Source organism: Miscanthus floridulus, chromosome 4 (genome assembly GCF_019320115.1).
Source record: "Miscanthus floridulus cultivar M001 chromosome 4, ASM1932011v1, whole genome shotgun sequence".
Taxonomy (NCBI): Eukaryota; Viridiplantae; Streptophyta; class Magnoliopsida; order Poales; family Poaceae; genus Miscanthus; species Miscanthus floridulus.
Window position 1 is genome coordinate 95,749,500 of NC_089583.1, and position 10,097 is coordinate 95,759,596.

Consider the following 10,097-nt stretch of genomic DNA (forward strand, 5'->3'; position numbering starts at 1 on the left):
GCAAACTGAGTCCAGAGAAGAAGCACAAACGGTGATCCGGCCTAGGGGTGGCCCTCCTCGTTGGCCTCCTCGTAGTCGGCCGTCGGCTGCTGCCATGGCCGGGGCTGCAAGCTCTGAGGCTGGCCGCACCTGCTACCCCGCCGGCCCTCGTTGACTGCGCGTGCCTCACCTATTCGTCGGCCGCGCCCCCTGCTAGCTTGTCCGCATAAGATCAGATGGCCCAAAAATCAGTTGATCGGAGAGGCCAAATCAACCGGTTGAGGTTTAGCAATTCTGCCGCTAAAATGTTTTAGAAAAATAGTCCATCAACTCGTGCTCTCGCACGGGTTAAAATTTTAGAAGATATAAGTATTATGTACTGCAATGATGTATCATAGAAAACGTCTAATACTTATATCTTCTAAAATTCTAACCCGCGCGAGAGCACGAGTTGATAGACTAGTTTTCTATGAATTGAAACATTTTAGCTGTAGTCAGATCTAGTAGCATCTACCGGGAGTCGTTGTAGATGTACTCCATACTAGCTGGTCGACGAGACCCTCGCGTCTAGCCTTTTGTGGGGACCGAGGCTGCCACCCGCTCGGCAGTCCGATGGATGTTGGAGGGGACGGAAAGCCTCCCGCAGTGTCATTTTCAGCTGGCCCAGCACGTGACGCATACAGTATGTACTCCAGTAGAAATCGATCAATAGAAAAGCAGACACGCGGACCAACTTTGAAACAAAACCGACGTGGCCTGATCGCGGGAACTCTGTCACGTCACCTACCAGGCCATCCTCTCCTTTGGGAGACGCAGGGAGGGAGGGAGTCCGTGGTGGACTGGACTGGATCGTAACGGTTGTATGGCTGATGATTCTTGGGGCAGGAAGGAGAATCTATTATCCAATGATGGCCGAAGGCTTCTTTAATTAATTCTCTCCATCGTCCATCGGACACGCAGCCGGAAGGCATCGCATGCTCTGTCAGCGTCACCGTTACAATGAGCAGGCCTAGATGCCATGCCGAGGCCGCGGGGGCAGGCCTATGCTTCGGCCATGCCTAGCTTTGCCTCGCCGCGCCATTCTCCATAGCGCGTCAGTGCCGCGCCTAGATTGATGGTGCGGCAGACCCTGCCACATCGCCGATCAGCGCCCCCTGTCGTCGCCACGTCATCCCTCTCGCCGCGTCACCCCTGCATGGCGCGGCACAGACTTTTCGCCGCGCTAGAAAAAAAGACATGGCCAAAAGTGTTAGTTTTGGAAAAAAAAATTTAAACAACGTTAGATTTAAAATTAGTTTACAAAAAGTGTTAAAAAAATCAACACCCACCCGTTCCGTGGTGACGTCGTACGGCGTACAGCCAGCCACACACGGTCTGTACCACAGATGAACACCCTTCTCTGACTGACGAGTGGCGCTAGGAGATCTCGGGCCCAAAGTGTCAGAGACTAACACCTAACCGAGCCGCACTCGAGTCGGTTCCGAGGACCTGCGTGATTAGCTTAACCAGAGCTCCGGTTTAAACCGAAACCACACTGCTAATCGGCCATCAGATACACAAAACGCAAGATCGACCACCGCGTCGCCTCCCGGGCCGGGGGCTTAACTCGAGTCGCTAATCCTTTTCCTCGTATCGCCCTGTCTCCAAGCTCGCTCGCCGCCATGGAAGGTTCTAAGGGGAGCGGAGGTGGCGGGGACGGGGCCGGGCCCGAAAAGCCAAGCGCCGATTCGAACCCTAGCCTGAATCCGCCCCCACCTACCGCGGCGGCTGTCGAAGCCACGGACGACGGTGGCGCCGCGGCCGCGGCCGCGGCTGCGGCCGAGGCGGCCAGGCGTCCCTTCACGGCCCTCAGCCAGGAGGAGGCTGACCTCGCCCTCGCTCGCGTCCTGCAGGAGCAGGTAAGCGACGACGAGATCTCGCGGCCTCGGGGCCGCTCCTAGGGTTCCTTGCCCCGGCGATTAACCCGTGCTTCGGATCGGTGCAGGAGCGGGCGTACATGTTGCTCCGGATGAATGGGGCCGGTGGCGAGGGCAGCGACTACGGGAGCTCTGATGCAGGGAGCTACGAGTACGACGAAGAGGGAGAGGAGGACTACGAAGAGGAACTGGAGCACCACCTCCGCGTCCACGGGCACCCCTCGGTCGATGGAGTGGGAGAGGGAGAGGGCGAGGGCGAGGGCGAGGGCGCCGAGGGGAGCGACCACGACGAAGAGTTCGAGGAGGACGAAGAAGGGGAGCCGGAGGTAGATCCCGCAGAGTTTGAGGACGATGAGGCTTATGCGCGTGCGCTGCAGGATGCTGAGGAGCGTGAAGTCGCCGCGCGGCTTATGGCTCTAGCTGGTCTCAGCGATTGTGAGCACATACGATTCATTGCCCCCTACCCCAGCTTAGTTAACAAAATTTAGTTGGTTGCTGGTTTGTAATTTTGGCTTTCCCGTGCAGGGCGAACAGTGGATGTGGAGCATGAGGAGGATCATGTGAATGACCCACAGGTTGTGGTTCATCTCATCTAGCTATGAATTCCTTTGTTGCTAGGGAAGATCACTTGAGTTTGCAATTAATGGTCTCATAAGAAACAAAATGCCATAGTCTGCTCTTTGTTAATTTCTGTGCATGCAAACTAGTGGAGTTGTTCTTTGATCAATGCAACATGCATGATGTTTCATAACAGTCAGCATGAGTTGTGCCATAGCTTATTGATTTAGCTAAAATAATTTTGACTTGTTGGTTATTGATACCATAGTACTTTCCTTTCATAGATTGTTGACGTTATTTCCTACCTGGAACACATCTACTCTTTTTCTTTCTAAATTGATGCATTTTGATTGTACAGACTATACTCTTTTTCTTTCTAAATTGATGCATTTTGATTGTACAGATTCTAGGGGTCTGCCTTGTCTTTTTTAGTGAAGGGAATATCAGTTACTCCTTTATATGTTATTAGTTAATTGTGTTTCTCACTTATTAAAATGAAATGATGTTGCATTTATGTGTTATTAGTTAATTGTATTTCTCACTTATTAAAATGAAATGATGTTGCAGTGTGAGTGGCGGCTTAAATGTTGATTGTAAATAAAACCACACTAGACTAATGCTATTAAGTTAGATTGCATTTGTTTTTTCTTGTTTGGCTTCAGCTGTAAATGATATTTTTTCTCACAGTTAGATTTGAGTTCAGGATCTAAATAAGGAGTCATATCTACTTTCGCTGTTTTAGTTATGATTCGGTTTTTTCTTTAGTAAGCTTGAATTATCTGCCCTTCTAGCAATAAAATCCAGAAGCAACATATATCATCTATAGTTTTATGATTACTAGTCAGGTACTACTATTGTCCTCAGTCCTCTAGGGATGGTTGGCATATTTCCCAATTATTCCTACTGTTTTTACATGGGGGAAATTTATGTCTTTGTTCACATATTGGTCTTATTTTCTTTCGTACTTGTTTGTAATCAGTCAACTATAATGAATGATAAACACAACTTACACTTCTGTATGCTTTTATGAAAACCCAGGAGGCATGGCAAGAGGTTGATCCAGACGAGTACTCTTATGAGGCAAGTTACATTGCTTGTTGTCTTATCCTTAGTTCTCCAAGCCCCTCATTTGAAGCTTCACACATCAATATGTCATGTTAATAGTTCTCATGTTGATACCAGGAGCTAGTCGCATTGGGTGAAGTAGTTGGCACAGAAAACAGAGGTCTCTCTGCTGATACACTTGATTCTTTACCTTCAGTAACATACAAGATGCAAGATGTTCAGGATGGCAACACAGAGCAGTATGTGCAAATAATTGAAGTTTTATAGTTTCTTAATGATCTATGTTTTGTATATGAAGTCCTGATGTATCATTATTGTTGATAGATGCGTAATTTGCCGTGTGGAATTGGAGGAGGGTGAATCTTTGATTGCACTTCCCTGCAAGCACTTATACCATCCTGAATGCATAAACCAGTGGCTGCAAATAAATAAGGTATGCTGGACCTTCTTAGGCTCCACATAGTTGAATGGCTAGAAAGTTCATTTCATTAACTCGTTGGTCCTTAAATACTATTGTGATTCTGTGAAGTATCTCAGACTATCACACGCGCATGTATCTTTTTCATCACAACTAGTCTGTATAGTATACTATGTTTGGTAACTTCTAGTCAAAATAAAAAGCTTAAGATTTTTCTGTGGGCTGCTGGCAGGCTAATGGTTTGTCAACTGATGTTCTTGTTCTTCTTATTCTAGTTGTGCAGCTGTGTTTTATTCATCATTTTTTCCTTAAAAAATTGGTTGCATATAAAACATGGAATGTCAATAGTTTTGAGGGTTGCAGTAACAGGGCAGCAATCTATCCATTTGAAGTAAGAATATTCTGTTATTTGCTTGACATAGTCCCTAGATTTGTAATCGCGGTCAAGATGTCTGGTGCCGTTACATTGTATCAGACCGAAGTTGTGAGCCTTCTAGTCGTAATGGAGCCTACGATGTTCTGTCATGGTCTAGTGATGTTTTGGTTAGCTGAAGTTCCGTCACGTTGGCATGCGGATTCATGTAATTTTGTTGTTGTGGTATTGAAATTTGGGTATGCCATGTGGTGGAGGAAAAAGAAGATTTGAAAGCTTAGCAAATCAACAAACCTTGGAAGCTGGTATGCTCACCAATGGACACTTGGGGATATATTATATAGGTTTATATATAAAATACCTCTATACTTTTGTATGTTCAGCCACATTAATCTTGGGTAGATTTGCATGTTAGTTAAATATATCCTTACTCTTTTTGAAATAAGAGTAGTTCAGCAACCTTTGTTCTTAAATCAGTCCAGTCTGTTAAAACTTTAATGTCTTTCTATTAGTGTTTTAGTAGTAGTAGCATCATTATTGCCTGCGACTAGTTTCTCTTTATTTAATCGGTATTGAGTTGTGATACTCTTTAAGTTGATCAAGAAAACTTAGTGCCTTCAAAAGATTATAAAGTTTTATTTATCTATTGAGGCTGGCAAAACCGCTGTAATTGCTGCACAGCTGTAGTCAGGTCAAGTCTGATGATGATGATGGTCTAGCATAGGCTATAGCTGTATTCACTGTTCATATTGTCAGTCCGTTTCAGCATTCCTACAATGGCAGATTCTGCTATGTGGATCCTTATCTTGCAAATAGGTTGTAGCCGTATACATATTCTTAGTATGTATCTCAGCGTTCCTGCAGGCTGATCATGCCATGTCAACCCCTACTTTGAAAAGTAACTTCTATTATGCACACCACCTGGCTTGAGTTAATTTGAACATGTTTTCCAATCAACATGATGTGGATACTTCTGAACAACAGTTTTCGTTGCTCCAAAATGTGACAAAATACCCCCCTGATTCTTGCAGGTATGCCCAATGTGCAGTGCAGAAGTATCAACCTCGGGCAACAAGGAGCCATGACTGCTCTCAGATGGCCATCTTGGGCAATTGATGGGAATAACTAGCGGCATCACTGCAGCATCTGTATTGTCGAAACAAAAGCAGAACGTTTTACATACATGCAAGGAGATCAGGAAATAATCCTCTTGTCAGTCTAAAATTTTGTCCTGGTTCTCTGCTCACTGGATTTATTGGCCTTGCCGCTTATGGTCTCAGTTCCCTTCGGACGCCTTATGGCTGTTGTATGATCCATAAGATATGCCAATTATATTATATTGTTAGTCATTCTTTTTACTGATCGCATGATCATCGTATATATTTGCTTGTTAACTGGTGATAAAGCATTTTTTCTTAATTCTACATGTTTTATTGTTAGAATAAGAAGAGAGGAAGGATGGGTGTGTACTTAGATGCATTGAATTGAATCAACTCTGGAGGGTATATATTGTACAATAGGGACCCAAACCCTAGACTATAGTAGTTTACATACAAGGACAATAAAGCCCTTAACACCCTCCCCCCCCCTCTCAAATGCAAGCTGAATGCAATTGTGATGCATCAGGAAGACAGTAAGCACTACACTTAGACATAATACAACACTAAGGGTGTGTTTGGTTGAGCTGTGGCTGTGGGAAAAAGCTGCTGTGGGCTGTGAGCTGTGGGAAAGCTGCTGTGGGCTGTGAGCTGTAGAAAAACTGAAAGCTGTTTGGTTAAACAAGTATAAAATATACCTTCTATCTTTATCTCTCTTGAAACAACTATAGAAAAGCTTTTTATTTCACCAATTTCGAAAAGCAGAAAGCCAAAAGCAGGGTTAAATCAGCTTTCAAAAATATACTACGGAAAAACAGCCTCCAAAAGCAGCCCCTTTGGTTGGGCTTTTGGCTTTTGGGGGCAAAAAGCCAAAGCCAAAAGCCCAACTAAATGGACCCTAAGATAACTGAAACATCTAAAATATGAGTGAGTCACCATGCTATGATGAGGTGTGAAGAGAAGCACATAGGTAGAGTTGTGAGGAGTACAATGATGATGGATGTGCCTTTAGTCAAGAGTAGGGTTTACGTACTTTCCAATGCGTGGCAAAGCAGTGCACTGGCGGTAGCGGAAGAAGCTGGGGAACTAGTCCAGAGAAGACTAAATCAACGCCGTCCACCGAAATTCAGTCCAGAGAAGACTAAACCAACACCGTGCACCGGAATCCAACCATGAGGCATTAGACGAATCACTGAATAGAGACTTTCAACGGTCGAGAATAGCTAGTCCACGTGGTAGGGCACTGGATTTCTCCAATGTGATCATCGAAGCTATTAGGTGCTCACTGCAGCAGGAAGCATCAAAAGAGGAAGCTGCTGGGCCATTTACTATTCACATTGATGAAAATCGGATTCATGCCCAGAAGAGGATGCTCTATGTCGTGGCAGCCCTTCTGACCAACGCCTAGTTGGTTGATTTGGGGCTTTCCTCCTTGGTTGGTCATTCGGTGTGTGCTAGGGTTTGCCGAAGCTATAATTGAGTTGTCATTCCTTTGTGCTCTCGCCACCACATGCAACTAGAGAAGATTAGTCAATTAGCAAAAGTGCTTGGATTAGTATTTAGTCTAGTCAGAGACCGCTTTACTGCTTGCTTTAGATTCAGTTATAGTGTTATTGGGATTTGCATATCAATAAGTTTAGGCCTAGAGTTTAGTAATATTTGCATACCTCTAAGCTATCGGTGCTTGCACGCACTTGTACTGCATGGCATGGTGAAAGGCCCAAATGGCTAGAGGGGGAGGGGTGAATAGCCTAATTAAATTTTCTATAAATTTACTAGAGCAAATAGTTAGTCAATTAAATAGCGAAGTTTTTTGCTCTACCTCTACACAAGGATTGCAAGCCACCTAACCACAATTATAGTTAACAATGCTCTCTATGTTCACACAAAGGCTAAGTCACTACTTTTACTCTAGTTGAGCTAGCTAGCAAACTAAAACAACTACACTAACTAGTTTAGCTAAACAACTAACTAAGCAAGAGAGGCACTACCACTACACAAATGTAAAGAATGTAAATACAAAGAGTGGTAGAGGGGTGATACCGCTGTGGCAAGTGACAACCAATCAATCTCAATGAATACCAAGTGAAAACCAATGGAGACAATTGACACACAATTTTTCTCCTGAGGTTCACGTGCTTGCCAGCACGCTAGTCCTAGTTGTGTTGATCATTCACTTGGTGGTTCGAGAGCTAATAGGCACCACGCCTATCCCAACAAATGGGTGCTGCAAGAACCTAGCACAAATGAGGGTACTCAATGACATGAGCAATTTACTAGAGTGGCTTTTGGTGTTTCGTCGGGGAATAAGCCCAAGAACCCCTCATAAATCAGCGGGAGATGGCCACAAACAATCACCAACTTGTACCAACCTCCTCAAGCTGCTCCAAGCCATCTTGGTGGTGGCAACCACCAAGAGTAACAAGCAATCCCGCATCTCACACGATCACTAGTGCCACTAGATGCTCAAACTCTAAGCAAATGCACTAGAATTACTCCAAATCTCACAAAGATGATGAATCGATGATGGGGATGAGTGAGAGGTGTTTGGCTTAGCTCACAAGGATGTATCCATGATCAAAATGTCCAAGAGAGTGAGCTAGAGCCGGACACCTATTTATAGAGCCCCAACACTCAGCATACCCTTTGGCCACTTGATGTGCTAACCGCGCCTTGACAGGACGCACTTAGTAGCGACCAGACTAGCCCAGCAGCGTCGGGTGCACCATGTGTCGCTCCCTCGTCAATCGACCATTTGAATTAGCCATTGTCGCCCTTGCGCGCGCTCACTGCGTGTCCGGCTGATTGATCGGACTCGTTGCTCGGTAGCGTCCGGTGCGATCAAGAGAGCTCCTAGAGTCGCCGATCATTGACCAAACGCATCCTGTCTAGGTGACTAGACTCTCCTAGAGCCCGACAAAATATTTATCTCAAGCAGAGGGCAGCCAAAATTTCGACCGGACTCACTTGACCCAACGTTCGGTCAACTCGAGCGCCTCCGGTCACTCTCTGCCTTACGCGTGCCAAATGATGAATAGTGCAAGGGTCGTGTCCGGTCGCACCCCCAAGCCAGAGTTCCGGTCCAAGCCAGCCTCCTGGCCGAGACCTAGGGTTTGCTATCGGACACGTCTCGTCCACCCGAGGACAAGCGTCCGATCATGGTAGTGACCCACTTTTCTTCTCCTTTCTTCATCCCTTGAGCAAATGTGTTAACTCCACCAAGTTCCATCACTTGTTCACGTAAGTTAGCATTTCACAAACATGTTTTCCAAGGGATGTTAGCACTCACTAGGTCCTAATACAAATGTATGGAGTTAATTCACCTAGTGGCACTTAATTAGATAATTGTATTTGCTTCGAGATCACCCCCTCTTAATAGTACGGCTATCTATCCTAAATCCAATCACACCCTCTATGGTGTCTTGATTGGCAAAACAAAATCATATTGATACCTTTGCCTTGATCATCATTGAATTTTGTTTTTCTCTTTCTTCTTTTCCAAGTTAAAGCCTTGATCATCATCTTCTAACCATCTCCATCACCATGGTGATCATCTTGCTCCACCCTTTGGATTTGGACCATCCTATCTTAATCAAACACTTAGACAAGGATTAGTTCAATAGGTCTCATCAATTAGCCAAAACTAAACTAGGGCTTTCACATGGTGATCCAAGTTTGTTGCATACGTGTGCACAAGGATATACATGATTGTCATAGAACAAAGCAAGTTGTGCCTATAGACCGATGAACTTAGGAGGCGGTTTTGGCAGCAGCCTCCCGCCAACAGTAAAACCGATAGGTTCTGTCAGAAAGTTTGCAGAGGCCACTAAAAATTGGCCCATGCCAGTTTTGGCAGTTCAAGGGAGTTTTAAGATTTCTTGTTGGAAACTCATCCGATCTTGTGGAAAACTTGTAAATTGTGTGTGAACTAGCCCTACTAATGGGTGTGATCCCAACCCTTTTCCATCCCATTCTAAATCTAATTAATTATTTTTCATTTCCAACCAATCCCATTCCACATTAGCTTAGACCCAACCCAACCTGACCCACACTATCTTGGATTGCCAAGGTTCTGCATTGGCAAAGTATTCGTAGCCCTACTCGTGATGGCAGGCAGCAAGGAACAACCCACAATTTCGCTGCCTCCTCCATTCTTGTCCCCATCACCCCTCTCCAGCTCCTGCTACTACTAGACAAGATCGACTGGATCATGTGCGTGGGTGTAGGTTTGCATCGGTGCGGTGGCTGAACTACCTCTGGCCCAACATCAAGCGCGACAACATATCCTACGATGAGGAGGATCTCATGATCCGATTCCATAGGCTGCTACTTCTGTGGCGCTGACCGACTGGTTAGCTGATGAAGGTGGCGACCGGTGGTGACGGGCGTGGGAGGAGTGCAGGTATAGCTCGAGGTAGCGACTACGTTGAAAGCTGTAGTTTGGTTTTGGTAAATTAATGAAACCCTAAGTGCTAACCTAGTTTATCAAAGTAATTATGAGATAGATAGCACTACTCCAAGTGATGATGCAATGGTAAAAATCATGATGATGGTGATGGCATGGTGATGATCAAATGCTTGGACTTGGAAAAGAAGAAAGAGAAAAACAAAAAGCTCAAGGCAAAGGTGAAACTTGCTAGGAGCTTTTTCATTTTGGTGATCGAGACACTTAGTGAGTGTGATCACATTTA

General features: G+C 45.2%; 1 protein-coding gene across 1 annotated transcript; it reads left to right on the forward strand.

Moving 5' to 3' along the window:
* The first annotated feature begins 1,534 nt into the window (after positions 1-1,534).
* Positions 1,535-5,728, forward strand: LOC136552194 (E3 ubiquitin ligase BIG BROTHER-related-like). Its single transcript, XM_066543732.1, has 7 exons — positions 1,535-1,877; positions 1,964-2,330; positions 2,421-2,470; positions 3,492-3,533; positions 3,636-3,757; positions 3,843-3,951; positions 5,341-5,728. The coding sequence occupies exons 1-7, from the start codon at positions 1,641-1,643 to the stop codon at positions 5,392-5,394; spliced, it is 981 nt and encodes a 326-aa protein (XP_066399829.1). The 5' UTR covers positions 1,535-1,640; the 3' UTR covers positions 5,395-5,728.
* The last annotated feature ends 4,369 nt before the right edge of the window (positions 5,729-10,097 follow it).

Coding starts and splice junctions, on each gene's coding strand:
- LOC136552194 (XM_066543732.1), top strand. CDS start 1,641: ATGGAAGGTTCTAAGGGGAGCGGAGGTGGCGGGGACGGGGCCGGGCCC. Junction 1,878..1,963: donor CTCGCGTCCTGCAGGAGCAG/GTAAGCGACGAC, acceptor GGATCGGTGCAG/GAGCGGGCGTACATGTTGCT. Junction 3,758..3,842: donor CAGGATGGCAACACAGAGCA/GTATGTGCAAAT, acceptor TATTGTTGATAG/ATGCGTAATTTGCCGTGTGG.